This window comes from Protobothrops mucrosquamatus, unplaced genomic scaffold (genome assembly GCF_001527695.2).
Source record: "Protobothrops mucrosquamatus isolate PMUCROS unplaced genomic scaffold, P.Mucros_1.0 scaffold7, whole genome shotgun sequence".
NCBI classification, from domain to species: domain Eukaryota; kingdom Metazoa; phylum Chordata; class Lepidosauria; order Squamata; family Viperidae; genus Protobothrops; species Protobothrops mucrosquamatus.
The window spans coordinates 1,514,213-1,529,308 of NW_015386394.1; the positions used below are offsets into that span (position 1 = coordinate 1,514,213).

Here is a 15,096-nt window from a genome sequence, read left to right on the forward strand (position 1 = left end):
GGTGTTTGTCAAGCACAGCGCCTCCTCTGGATGATTAGGTCATTTTCTATAGCAGTGATACGCACAGTTTAGTTTATGATTTTTTTCATATAGCTATACTGTAAGTGTCCCTTGTCATTTGTAATAATTTGTAGTAATTCAATATATAGGAGACTACAAACTTTTTGCACAGGTCTAAAAAAATTAGGTAGCTTCAAAATTGGGGGAAGAGATCATGCCAAAAATTCTGTTTGGGTTCCCTTAATTGGAAATAATCTCTAATGCTACCACTCATTTGAGGATCTTTATGTAAAATAAAATTTCCACGAAAGAAAATTGGTGCATATTAGCTGAAACGATGTTCAGTTTGTTTTATTGTATTAAATATTAGTACATTGAAATCTACAAATTATAAGTCCCCCCAGTTTTTCCTATGCATTCTTCTGCAATATTATAAGCATACAACTTAATAGAATTCTACATGTTCAATTTTCCCTTATCTTCATAAGAAACATGGTTTAGCTGTTGTTTTTAAAAAATAAAAACTAATCAAAGAGGCATTCATTTATGAGGCCACATTCAGAAACATGCCTTACAGGTTTGACTGAATATTGATGGCTCTCTTGAGACTGCAGAACTTTGGCTAATCTCAGTATGTTAAGCCACAGAACTGATTTTACTTATTACTATTGTAATCAAAATTCCTAATAAAATTATATTAAAAATGATTTTACTTAGTGCTGAAGATCACTCCCTTGATCCAGCAAGAGATTCTTGCATACAAGTAGTTTTCTAATTACAAAACAGAATGAGAATCCAAAACATCTGGCATAGTAAATAAAATGTTTTGAAAAGTATTATGTGAGGAGCACATCTAGAAAAGTTCTTACTCAAAACATACAGGGTTGACATAATTTGTGAACCAAAAGTTTCTCTTCATTATTTCAGTATTAAAACATTCTTCTGAAATTTCACATTTAGATTGGGCTTCTCTCAGCTCCAGTAATTACCTTTGCTTCAAGCTATGTCTAAATTTGTGGCCTAGCAGCTTACATACTAAAACAGCTAAAAGTCTTGTACAAAATTATCCCTCAGGGACCAAAAATAAAGAGTGAAATTTTCTCTTTATGTAATTCAGATTTAAATCATTACCATATTTGTCTGGCAATATGATACATGCAAATATTTTGATTTTGTTGATTTTTGGTGGGAAGTTGTTTTGCGACAATATAATGCTTAAGATTTTTCATATCATACAGTCTTATAATTTAAAGAAAATTATAAGCAGCAAAAAGGTTTTTGTTCAATTGGGCAACCATGACAAGCTCTGAATTCAATGTCAAGCAGCTTTTGTTTAAAGAAATATTATGACCCTCTAGGGCAGCACCATAATGAAATTCTCAAAATAACTGTCTTTCCTAAATCTGTCCTCAAGCAATCAGGTATCTTTCAGCTGAGCTGGGACATCCACTTATACAATAGAAAAATTTCCTTACAGATATAAACAAAAAGGGTGAAGGGGAAACGGTTGCATGAAGTGGGTTGCAAGTTTGTAGAGTCCCAAGTTTTGCTACAATGTTATCTTGACGATGGAAAATACGACAGCCCAAGTTTGCAACAGGACCACACAAAGCAAGGTAAATTTGGGCCGATTCAAGTTATTCAACGTCATTCAGTAGCTGCAATTCAAAGACCTGCACGTGTTCCTTAAACCGTCGATGTGCATCAGCATTGTGTGGCCGCCGTTCACGCTGCAATTCGCAGATGCGTAGACGGAGTCTCTGTTCACGACGCCGGCAAGCTTGCAGCTGCCGCTGTGCTTTTCCTAGAGCATCAAGTGCTGCCTCAGCCCGCCTCTTCCAAAGCAAGGCACTACCCACCTGGTAGCTGTGCTCATTCTGGATGTAGGCACCAGCTGGAGGTGGGAGCCGCAACATGTAGAGGGAGAGAGAAACGGGTTGAGATGGATCCCCTACAGGTTCTGGGAGAGCTGGAGATTGAGAGGCCTCTTCTTGGCCAGTGGCAGCTGGTAATTGTTCCAGGGGTATGTCTGACAGAGTAGCCAAATTTTCTGGTTCCGACCCTGGAAGATTGGGCTGGCTTCGAGGCTCACCAGTAATGGGAGCAGCCCCAGGACTTGGCAGCTCTTGCATGGGGAAGCAAGAGACGTCCATACACAGAGGAGTTGTCTCCTCTGCAAAGCCGAGACCATAGCTGTGAATAGAATCGAGGTCAGGTGAGAAGCAGCAGCTGCATAAGCTATGACACAGAGTAACCAGCAGCGAAAAACATGACGGCAGATGCAGGATGCCCATATAACAGGGCTTTTCAACCTTTTCACCGATTGTACCACTTTTAGGATATGGCAACATCCGAGTACCACCAGTCGCCTAGCAAGGTGTCAAAAACTTGATGACCAAAAAAAAAAAAAAAGGAAAAAAGTGATAAAGTACAGGTAGTCCTCGACTTACAACAGTTCACTTAGTGACTGTTCGAAGTTACAATAGCACTGAAAAAAGTGCCCCCCAAGCCACTGCCGAGCAAGACACCCGGTGGCGCTCTTCCTCCTGTCCGAGGTTTTCATTGTTGTGAGCATTTCTGTTGAGGATTGGCAGCGGGGGTGGGGTGGGGGGGTTTGGTTTTTAATCCCCCCCGTCTGCTGGGTGGTTGCACCAGGTTTTGGTCACTTCACATGACCTTGGGACACTGTGACCGTCATAAATATGAATCAGTTGCCAAGCACCTGAATGTAAATCACAAGACCCTGGAGAGGCTGCAAGATTCCAGCTGATCGGCGCTTCTTCTGGGCTCAGCAGAAGCGCCAGGATCAGCGCCGAGCTCCAGCTGGATCCTGGCGCTGATCCTGGGGCTTCCGCTGAGCCCTGACAGCCCTGCAGCTCCAGCCATCTCTTGCTCAGGCTTGTGCGGTGCTGCCACCAGTTCAGCTCATTCCCCTCCCCCGCTACCACTTTTCTAGGATGGTCGCGTACCACCTGCCAGGTGCCAATGTACCACAGGTGGTACCCGTACCACTGGTTGAAAAGCCCTGCCATATAAGACATATTCTCCCTATAGGCTAAAGGAGCCAATATGGAGTGAGGCTTGGGCATGGGAAACAAGGAATTTTCAAGGCAGCCCTTGCAACATAAAAATACATGTGAGATTCATGTGAGAAAAAAACAAAAAAAACAAATGATTCAATTAAGCCACTAAATTATATTCCAGGACTGACGTTTTCCACATTTTTTATATTCTTAACTTAATTTTTTTCCTCTCTGGTTCCAATCTCAGATTTCACAATCCCATTCTGTTATACACAAAATATGTTAATCTATTAATGGCTGAATATATTATGCCTTTATGCTTTTTACTCTTTATCAAGAAGTAAGCATCACTGAATGTACCGTGACCTACTTCTAAATAAATATGCACAAATTTACAGAGAACACGAGCACTACTCACCTCTGCTTCAGTAGATATTTTGCAGGTTTGGAACTGTTAAGTTTAGATTTCCGGCGTGACTTTGCATGAGGCTCAAATATCGTAGGAACAGCCCCTTCCTTGAGACGATGATAGCCGCTACAAAGGAAACAACCCCCACACATGCAAAGTTGTTACTGGTTGCAGAAAGTCCAGTACCTGGACTGTGGATTGCTGGAGGAGAAGGCAGATCTTCTGAGGGCTCCGGAATTAGCTAGTTACATTCTATTTTGAGTATTATTTGCCCAGTTTATGTACAGATGTATTAAATAAACCAAAGTAATTAATTTTGGTAACATATATTTAGCCCTTTCCTTTAGAGATAATTCTGTTTGGTGTCTATAACTCAGAAATCTTGTACTGAAATAATGTCTATCAAGTTAACTCTATGATCTATTTTGGCAATACCATCTAGTATAACTATCCAAGATCTTTTTAGTGCAAGATTTCACTCACACTTTTTTCAAATGGACTTTTTTTGGGGGGGGGGGGGTAAGAGAAGAGTTCAGTTTTAGTGTTATACACAAGTCTGTACTTGGTCACCCTAAGGATCTGACATTCTAGGATAGAAAAATCCCCTTGATTTCTGACTGAAAATACATTCTAAATTTTTAGAATACAACTTAGATGGGTATTTTAATCTTTTCATCTCTGGAAAAATATATTACACTGAAATCTGGTCATCTTTAATTAACCAACTGGTTTCTGGTCCTTCAACACTGGTGATTTTTTAAAGTACCTTTCAGGTCACTTTGATTTCCCTTCCTTAGTCTTACTCTCTGCTATCTTAGTAGGTAGAAACACATGGCTCACCTTTCCTGGGTCTAGAAACTCAGCAGGGTTAACTCTGGTTAGTACTAATGTGAAACTAGTATCATACCGTAGCTAAAGATAAAGTTGGCATGAAAGCAAGGTGGACAAAAAGCCAGAGATCTTGTTTAAAATACTCCTTTGGGAGATAGAAAAGAAAGAGCCAAGTCTTTAAAGAAATAAAGAAAAACATGTCACCTAAACAAAAAAAAACAAAACAAAACAAAAAGAACTTGGGCCTGAGAACATGGGAACCTTCTCCTCAAATCCTATCAACAGCTATCAGACTTGAAAACCAACAAAGCAAGAATTGCTGCCAGTCTTGTGAATCAACAAAGCAAGGACTTTTAGGGCCTGAAGCCGACCATCTCTTTGAGTCATCTTTGGAAGCAGACTTGGCCACTTCTGCCCCTCTAACTAGTGTCTGGCAGATCATAGTTTAGAAGACATGGGTAAATGAATGAGAATGTGAGTGTGTGCAAGAAAGAAAGGAGTGAGTTTTAGTCCTGTTTTTGGTGATTTGGGTCTGTCACTCTTTCAGCCCAACCCTTCTCAAAGGGCTGTTGTGAGGAAAATAGGAGGCGGAAGATATAGGTATATTTGCTACCTTGAATTAGTTATAAAAAATAATAAAGACAGGATAAAAATAAGCTTTGCTGTTACTCTAGATTCACTTGGTCTCTCTTATTTCAAAGAACCAGTTGTGCTTCAATGTTCAGTTGAAAGTGACTTAAGTGTAGCTGTGTAGCTGTTGACCAGGACTGTGAATGTGTGAGCAAGAGATCATAAGCCAAGCCTGGGAGTACATGTAGCACTTAGGATAGGGAATTATGGAACAACACCATGATTGTAGATTAAGTGGGAAAAATCAAAACATATCCTAGAAAGGACAATGGTAAACCATTTTCACACCACTGCCAAGAAAATTACATGGACTTGCCTACAAAAATCACCAGAGGTTGAACTTGACTTGAATGAGACTGTTAACTTTTCAGCATTAAAATGCATCTCAATGTAATCCTTCGAGTGTGTAGACACCGTTGGAATGGTCATGTCATGCTGTGTCTGTTTTCACAAATTTGTCAGAGAGTTGATGAGATTAATAGTCAGTGCATCTCCCACTTTGTCTTTTCTCTGGGCAGTAAAGTAGGGAAGCATTTCTAGATAAAGCACTGGGCTATGCCCTCCAGCCTTTTATTTTTTTTAAAAAAAGGTTTGTGAGTTGCTTCCCACATTCATAGTAATTTAAAAATGAAAGTCAGAAGGAACAGATATCCTGGAAGGACCATTCCTCTCCACAGGAATGATATTGTCTATACTGATGTACATTACTATCCTACTGCCAACAGTCTACTTTAATTCTGCATGCTCTTTAATGTTTTTCACTATTTTAATTACCTACCTGGTGCCAACTAGCTCAAAGCAATTCTTCTCAAAGTGCTTGGAGCAAAAGTAAACATATTTAGAGGCAGGGTCCCAGAGACCCTGCCCACTCATGTTCTTTCGCTGACAATTCTCCAACCATGTGGTTCGGCGTGGATTGTCCTTTGGCAATCTGTGAGAAGAGATATTAAGTGATTAACTCATTGGAGATCAGAGGTCATATGTAATATTATGCATATTTTCCCAAGTTCAAGTAAAATAGCTTTGATGGCAATGTGGCTACCTCTGAAGATCATCTACTGGGAAACTATTGGGTTTATTGTATAGTTGGCCGGCCACTGTGAGAACAGACTGCTCGATTAAGTGGGCCTGGGGTCTGATCCAGCAGGGCACAGTGTATGTTCTTACATTCTTTAAAATCACTGATCCTACAAAGTTTGATTTTATGGTGAGATATAATAGGATGCTGCAATTTTAACCAGACAATCCTACAAAGTTTCAGCTTAATAAGGGAATAGGAGTCTGGGAGGGCAAAGAATAAAATCATTTCTCACCGATGGAAAGAAATGCCTCGGTTGCGTGTTTCAGGTGTATCACGAGTGCAACAGCCAGTAGCAGAGCAGTGACGGGGCATCTGCAAGAGGGGAAAAAAAGCAGATAACTCTCATTATTTTGAGGATTAAGTCATACATTTTTTCTTAAGAAGAGATAAGACAGGTACCTAGAAGACTCCAGAACTTGGCTAAAATCCTAACATTCTGTACCAACAGTTATTGAAAGCAGAACTATGTGTAGTTTGCAGAATGGTTTAGAGCTACATTGTAATCAGTGGAAGGGTACTGAAATCACAGTCTATTAATTAGCTGCCAGAGATATTGTTCATTCATTACTCTGGCTTGCAAAATATACCAGCAAATTGTGCAAACATTGTCATCTATCTTCTTAAATATCAATGAAACCAAGAGTCTGAAGAAACTGAATATTTTGACATATACTGTACTTTTATACATTTTATAAATTTTGGGATATTTTCAATAAAAATAAAGAGAATGTTTTTTCTGGGACTTGGTAACTGCACTATATGCCATGCCAAATATATGGAAATCATTCCTGGACGTGACAGTGTGCATTAGCATTAATTTTTAAAAATGAACATCCTTGCATTCAGATTTAAGGAAGCCTTTAAGAGGAAGAATTCTCCTTGCTAACAACCCAGTCATGTTGGTAGATACTTGAAGATTATTTAGAGACCTTCATGCTTCTATTGCCTGCCATTTTAAATACCATTGATGCTGCAGTTCCAAGACTGGGTTTGCATTTTATTAAGCTTTGCTTTGAATAGGCCATGGTTTCTAGAATAAGTCACAACATAAATACAACTTGCAACAAGTTCATACAACAGGTATGAACACATGCAAGCACACTACATACTGCTTTATGTCGAGTCTCAGCCTAGCTGATGGATCTCTAATATAAGGAAGAGATCTTGGGTTGGGGAAACGTGCTTTGCGGATAGATTTCCACCTTATTTTTACATCGTTTTGCGGTGAGAATATAAACTTGGAAAGACGCTAATTGCACCCAGCTGACCTTGAAAGCTTAATAAATTCGGGGCTAGCTTGCATTTGGATGGGGGACCACCAGGAAATCCGGGGCCGTGAGGAACAAAGACATATCGGAGAAAAGCAGTGGCCATCCTCATTACCACTGCCAAGAAAACGTGCCAGACGTGCAACATCGTGACCAGGTGTCGGGCTCACTCTAGAGCCGTATTATAAAGGAAAGAAGGACGGGGAGCGCCGAGGGAATCTTCTTCCGTCTCAGATCCAGGCGCAAAGCATGGGTGGGGGGGGGGAGCATGGAGCATAAATGGGGCGTGGCTACAGCAGCCCGCTCTTTTCTCTTCTTCCTCCCCCCCTTCCACCCCCGCAGCCCTCCCGGAGGGGAGAAGAGCAGCTGGCGCGACAGGGCTGAAGTGACACGCCGCCGTACTCGGGGGTTGGGAAGCCCGCGCAAAAACAGCTGCGGAAGGGCATCAAGGGACTCCGCGGCATCCCCCCCCCCCGTCTCCGTGGGTCACCTCACCTCCCCACTCCCATTGCTCGAGACACCGCCGCCACGGCTTGAAAGCTGAAGCGGAAAGGAGAATCGCGGCTCTTCTCGCGATAAAAAATAAGCTCTAGTCCGGCGTAGAGATAGAAACATTAGAGGCCCCCAGTCTCCGTTCTCGAGGCGTTATTTCGTACACGAATGTCTCAGAAAGATCTTTCGTGGATTGTCCCATCTGGACTGCAGAGAGAAGGGGTATCCTTTCGATGACTTCCATCGGATACCGAAAACCCTTAGCTGCCTTTCCATGGTCGTCCGGCTTTTTGTAATTCTCAGGTGGAGTAGCTCTGATTTTTAGCCATTGGGAACGTAAATGCATTCATTTCTTTTACCTAATAAGCTTCTTACAAGAAATTACAAAACCTAAGGTAGAAAAAGGCAGCGTATTTTTTAAACAGGACGCCTTTGGTAGTAAATGCTTTTCCCCCCGTTTACTACAATTTCCTTTTCTTCTTTGTTTTGCATTTGTTGCTTATCTGGAAGAACACTGTGATTGGTGTGCATCTTTGTTTGGGAAGTGCTGCTCTCTATGTTACTATCTCTATAGACAGGTACCGGCCCTTTAGCAACCACCCTCTCTTCTAGCCAATCCCCGCTTAATCTGTTGTCTTCCGCCAGTCAATCCCAGCCTCCTAACTTTTATTATCAAACTAGGACCAATTAAAAGCCTCCGGGCTGTACAAAGGCGGATTCAATTTTTAAAAGGGTTGGGAAGTGTGGATAATACAAGGAGGACAGGAAAAATATAAATCAAATGGTATCATATTCTCTTTTTTTAAGCAAGTGGTTTTTAGAATTTATAGTTAACATTAGAAAGATAAATGTATGGCCCATTCAGTCTATGGTTTGAAGAACTGATTACACATGCCGCCTATTAGCAGATTTGCTATAGATACCGATTTTGTCTTTTTTCATATTATTTTAAAAGCAATAAAAATTATTTTAAAAACCCTAAAAATAGCTTTTTGTACTTATAGTGCTTTTTTTTTTTTTTACCAAGACATCACCTTTGGTTAAAGAAACGCAGAGAAGCATCTATATTTCTTATTAGAATAATAGAATAATAATTTTAAAAAGAATTCTAACCTCTAAAATGGTAGAGGTAGGTAGATAGTATTTATTATGATAGAAATTACCTTTAAGCCATTTTTATAAGGATTGTATCTTGAAAGGTTACAATAGTAAGAAATATATTTTGAGCTTGGATTGGGTTAAGTAATAACTTTATTGGAACTGATAAGCATGAGATATCTATGGCAAGTTTAGAAGAAATATGAAGAGAAAAAGCACATATTTACTTTCTTGTCCCTCCAGAATGCTTTGCGTTGGAGATGTTGATCCAATGGCACTGACTATTCAGCTGCAGATAACCTATGACTGCAGATAGAAGACAATTCGGAAATAAACCTCCATTTGTGTGCTGGACCAGTATAACTCTGGCCAGAGCATATATTAGCTTAAGTACTGTGTTAGAGCATTTAACCCTTTAAATGCTAAATGCTCTAACACAGTACTTAAGCTAATATATACTCTGGCCACAGTACTTAAGCTAATATATGCTCGGGCCAGAGTTATACTGGTCCAGCACAATTTGGTTATCAATGACAGACACTCGCAGACTTCCGGTGGTGACTGCCGCGCCGATGGTGGCTTCTTTTTAAGCCGTCCGCCCTGGGATGCGTTAAAGCCTGAAGGAACGGCGTTCAACAGCTGTTCCGCGGCTTGGAGCCTCTCTCCCCGGGTGAAGGGGAGGAGGTGAGCTTTCTTGGATAGAGGTTGAGTTCCCTAGTTCTCTAAAAAAAATTTTGGGAGGACGAAGGTGAGAACTCCCTCAGAGTCTGGGTTTTCTCCGCACCTCGGGTCGCCTTTGTTCTTAGGAACAAAGCTAGATGCTGCTTCCACATCTGCTAATTAAAGAGACCGTGAGTAAAATTAAAAAGCAGACGGAGCTGAACAGGAGGATTGGAATTTGGATAATTTGAGACTTTAACTCAGAAAATAAACAAGTATCTTCTTCATCTACTATTTAAATTAAAAGAAGAAGAAAAATATGGTCGCGGAATGCCGTTCCTCTGTTTGAAATGATACTTAAGAGACTCACTTTTACTTGGTGTTTAAGTGAAGACAACGAAATAATGTAACAGATTTCGCTAGCTTATGTAAAGTGCAAGCTTTCTATATTTTTTTATATATCCTGCAACTGTTGCTTTTACAAGATTATACAAGATTTATAAGAAGCGTTTTTTTTTAAAAAAAAAATGGCTTCAAAACGCCTTGGAATTTCTGCTCTTCCGAAAGGTCCGATCTCTTCTCCGGTTGTTCAAAATTCACAGCAACCTAAGCCCAAGACACCTCCATCTTCTCCCCCACCGCCTGCACTTACACTTAAGGACTTACAGGACGCTTTGATGAATACAGCGAAACAGATTAGAATAGAGACAGCTGAGCTTTTTGAAGAGAAAAACGAGATGAGACAGGATATACTGTTAGCTTTTCAAGGTTTAGCAGCTCATGTAGAACGCATAGATGGACGGGTGGACGAGGTGGTGGAAAATGTCAAAAGATTAGAGGATAGACTTGGAAAAGTAGAGGATAATGTGGATATAACTCAGAACGAAATTATTATGTCACAATATAGAGACACGGAATATGCTTTGAGAATAAGGGGACTGAAGGAGAACGTGCAAGAAAAATTGAAAGAAGAGATTGCAGCAGATTTGGCTATTGTTTTGGCCTGCGAACCTGAAGATATTTTGAGAGAGATAGAAATTTTTTTAGGGTAAATTCATGGGTCGCACAACAGAGAAATCTACCAAGAGATGTTGTAATTTATTTTTCTAGAAGATCAATCCGTAATGAAATTATTCAAGCCTTCTATAAGCAGAGATTCCAAATTGTAGCAAAAGATATTATAATTTTAAAGGAAATACCTCCTAAAATATTTAGGAAAAGAAAGGACTTTGCTTTTCTGGCTGAAGAGTTGAAAAAATGACAAATTCAATTTAGATGGGATATACCTGTTGGAATAGTGGTGAGCTATGTGGGGACACGTTATAGACTTAACACAATTTTAAAAGCAAGAGATTTTTACATTTCTGTCCTGAAGGCAGGTTCACCACCATCTCCACGATTTAACAGAAATGAAAGAATGCTTGAAGAACAAGTGGTTGAAGGAGCAATGTCATTAAGTGTAGGAGATTCACAGGTTGAATTTAAGCAACAATCTTTAGAGACGAAAGATGATCCAAAGGGACAAAGAATGACCCGTGCAGCTCATAGACGTAAAGAAAAAGAACAGCAAAAGGTGGATGTTGTACCTATAACACATCAGATTACTTCAGAGCCAGTGGGAGATATAAGACTGAAGAAATCAGTGACAGCTGATCTTCAAGGAATGTTCCAGAGGCTCCAAGCCATTAAAAATGGCAAGGTTCCTGACATGGAATGTTAATGGTTTGAATTCACCACAGAAAAGAAAGAAAACATTTCATTACCTGAAACAACATAAGAATGATGTTGTGTGTTTGCAAGAAACTCATATTACTTCAAAGGATCAAAAGTATTTGATTAATTCCCGGTTGGGAATACATTTTATAGCTCCTGCTCCGCAGAAAAAAGGAGGTGTAGTTATTTATGTGAGGAAAGAGTTATCGCCGAAATTAATTGATTTTGATTTAGAAGGAAGATATGTTATTATTGAGTTATTATTGAATGGAAGGAGATGTCTTATTATTGGATTATACGCCCCAAATCAACAACAAAAACAGTTTTATAAGTTGATACATTAGAAATTAAATCAATTGGATTATAAATCTGTCATCATGATGGGAGACTGGAATGGTGTTTTAGATTCATGCAAAGACAAGAAAGGTTCCTTCAAAGTTTCTAGTTATTCCATATTACCTAAAACTTTTTTTGATCTGAAGGATGATTTGGAATTAAGAGATATTTGGCGAGAACGAAATATGGAAGAAAGAGACTTTACTTTTTTCTCGGACAGGCACCAATCGTATTCCAGAATTGACTTCTTTTTAATTACTAATGATTTCTTTTCTAGGGTGAAGAATATCAAGATTTTTTCTAGAACATTGTCAGATCATAGTCCTGTATGGATGGAATTATCTGCTGAAGATGGGAATAGAAGGACTTGGAGATTAAATGAAAATTTATTTAGATATGAGGGGAATTTGCAGAAATGTAGAGATCATTTGAAAGAATTCTTTTTGTCAAGCTCAAAATTTAAGAGAAAATTTTTATAAGATGTTTTATAGGTGGCATTTGGATCCTCAAAAACTGTCCTGTATGTATCCTAATTTACAGCCCAAATGTTGGAGATGTGGAAGTTTAGATGCAACTCATTTTCATATTTGGTGGACGTGTAGGGATATAAAAGCATTTTGGATTAAGATTTTGTGGAATATTCAAAATATTTTTAAGAAAAAGATAAAGTTTACACCGCAGTTATTTTTGCTAGGTATTATGGAAGATTTGGATGCTAAAGAAATGAATTTGATGTTGAATCTTATAACAGCTGCAAGATTACTGGTAGCGCAATATTGGAAGAAAAATTCTTTGCCTACTATGGAAGAATGGAGAATTATGGTGTCTAATTTAGCAGAAATGGCAAAAATTTCCGCTTATTTGAAGGATCAATCTCAAGGAAAATATATTTTGGTTTGGAGAAGATGGATTTATTATATTCAGAAAAAATACGAGATTGAAAAGTATTACTTAGTTTATGAGTAAATTTTAGAATATTATTAATAGTTTATTATGGATGAATTTATATTAAAAAATCATTATTACAAATTAATATAATAATAATTAATATAATAATAAAACGACCATTTCACAATTCTAGATAGATAAAACATCTCAATTTCATACACACCATGGGACTTGATTGTAGTATATCTGGGTAATGTTATTTAATTTATGATTCTGTTTTTATAACCCTGTAACCAGCTCTGGGAAGTGAAGGGGGGGAGGGAAGTGGGATATTGTATGGAAAATTATTTAAAACTTTAAATAAAAAAAAAGACAGACACTCGCAGATACAGAACTTTTATTATACACATTAGAAAACTACATTACTTTTTGACATAATCGCCATTCAAATTGTCATAACGTCTTACAAGGTTTGAAATTCCTTAGTCGCTTGGCACCAAATCTGGGCTATTGGGGGGGGGTGATCAAAAACATCCCAACAGAACTGCTTCAAAAGCTTTTGGGTGTGTCTAGCAGTGTGCGGGTGAGCATTATCGTGAACCAACATTACACCAGAAGTGGTGCCATAGAAAATCCCGCCAAATGAGAAGATGCCAAAGGAGTACTGCTAGTGAAGTTCATGGAGCATGGTTCAACCATCAATTCAAAAGTCTACTGAGAAACGTTACAAAAACTCAGACAAGCCATCCATAACAAGCATTGGGGCATGCTGACTTCCGGTGTGGTGTTGGTTCACGATAATGCTCGCTTGCACATCGCTAGACTCACCTAAGAACTTTTGAAGCAATTCTGTTGGGATGTTTTTGATTAACCCCCCTATAGCCCAGATTTGGCACCGAGTGACTACTACTAAGGAATTTCAAACCTTGTAAGACATTATGACAAGTGCCTCAATTTGAATGGCAATTATGTCAAAAAGTAATGTAATGTAGTTTTCTAATGTGTATAATAAAAGTTCTGTATCTGTGAGTGTCTGTCATTGATAACCAAACAGAGGTTTAGTTCCGAATTGCTCTTGTATCTTTTATTGTTGTTAGACTTGTTTATTAAACTGCTGAATGTGACAAATGGACAGGCTAGCTTCCATCCCACATTCAATGACAGCCAACAATATTTAAGTCGAAGCTGACTGAAAACACGCAAGAAAGTTTCCTCCCCTCCATTTCTTTCTGTAACAAAGTGTCAGATTTCTTTTCCCTTTTTGCTTTTTTTGCCCCCATAAAAAAAACCTTTAGAAATCTAAATCTGATCTGCTAGTAGCACTGGGAAAATTGTTGTGGAAAGCCAGGTTGCAAGATTAATCATCTCTGTCAAAAGACTAGACAGCACTAGAAGCAATTCTATCAAATCAGGGAGGATTAACAAAGGATACCTGGAAACTACTTTACTGCATTGAGATGTTAGAATTCAAATAGGCAAGTTAACAGCCTTTGATTTGCTTCATTCTCAACTGCCTCAAAAAAAACACAGTCCTAATGCTTAGACTAGCACAATACTGGCTCCATCAAAGAACAGGAATCTTCTCAAGGTAAAGAAAGACCCATAATAATCCATATCTAGGGGGGATTTTATTTCCTCCCCGCCCCCCACTTCACACATCCAATACACACCTAAACTTAAACCTCAGAATCAAAGCACAGGGCAGGAGCACCTCAATCTGCATATACCAGTAGAAGCATCAAAGTTTGCTTGTCATTATATATACTCTATTGGTAGACCCCTAACACTGTAGACTACATTTTTGAGGAGGTGACCTCTGTGCTGTGCTTTTGAAAAATTAAAAGGAATTTCCTCTTCTAGCTGCCTGTCTTTACATATTCATTTCCAGCTTGATCTTCGAGCAGAAGAAAAAACTTTGTATTTTAGAACAAAGAGAAAAACTAAATATAGAGGCCAGGGAAAGGAGAAAAGTAATGTTCTTCTGGAGAGACAGTTTGGTACAGTGGTTAAAAAGTACTGGACTAGAACAAGAAGACTCTTATTCCTTTCTTAGGTACAAAAAAATAGGTAGGTAACTTGAATCAGTTTCTCTTAGCCCTAGGAAGAAATTGCTGGCAAATTACTTTCAAATATTGCTCTTTTTCCTTCTACAGTATCCTGAGACTAGTTTTCAATCAGCATTTTGAATAACAGATAAAACTGGTGTCTTCTAGTTTCTAGCCAGTTCCAACACTGGCTATAGTGTTAGATTTAGGTTCTGACCAGTTTACACATTCCCTCCAACTTTGAGAGAAGAAATGGTGCAGGTCTGCCTTGACAACTGGACAGTAGAACATTTTGGACTACTTCAAACCTCTCTCTGATTTTAATGGCTTTATGTTTGAGTGAACATCAGGATATGTTTCCTGATGCCATACCCTGCCTGCAAGTCATATGAACCATTGTATCTCTGAGTCTAGGATGATACATCTTGTTAGAATAAAGTGTTTAAGCTGGGGGTAATAGGTTTTTTGAAGAAGAAGAAGAAGAAGAAGAAGAAGAAGAAGAAGAAGAAGAAGAAGAAGAAGAAGAAGAAGAAGAAGAAGAAGAAGAAGAAGAAGAAGAAGAAGAAGAAGAAGAAGAAGAAGAAGAAGAAGAAGAAGAAGAAGAAGAAGAAGAAGAAGAAGA

The 15,096-nt window shown here is 38.9% G+C and overlaps 1 protein-coding gene across 1 annotated transcript; it reads right to left on the bottom strand.

The window, feature by feature from the left end:
* Nucleotides 1-325: 325 nt before the first annotated feature.
* Nucleotides 326-7,777, bottom strand: THAP7 (THAP domain containing 7). The gene is made up of 5 exons (XM_015810167.1): nucleotides 7,738-7,777; nucleotides 6,207-6,286; nucleotides 5,672-5,824; nucleotides 3,442-3,558; nucleotides 326-2,193 (listed from the first exon to the last, which is right to left on the bottom strand). The coding sequence occupies exons 2-5, from the start codon at nucleotides 6,284-6,286 to the stop codon at nucleotides 1,638-1,640; spliced, it is 906 nt and encodes a 301-aa protein (XP_015665653.1). The 5' UTR covers nucleotides 7,738-7,777; the 3' UTR covers nucleotides 326-1,637.
* Nucleotides 7,778-15,096: the final 7,319 nt, after the last annotated feature.

Excerpts from the sequence above, each read along its gene's own strand:
- THAP7 (XM_015810167.1), bottom strand. The coding sequence starts at position 6,286 with ATGCCCCGTCACTGCTCTGCTACTGGCTGTTGCACTCGTGATACACCT. Across the intron at positions 5,825-6,206 it reads CGAGGCATTTCTTTCCATCG|ATTGCCAAAGGACAATCCAC; the intron begins GTGAGAAATGAT and ends CTCTTCTCACAG. Across the intron at positions 3,559-5,671 it reads TTTGAGCTAGTTGGCACCAG|CGGCTATCATCGTCTCAAGG; the intron begins GTAGGTAATTAA and ends TTTCCTTTGTAG.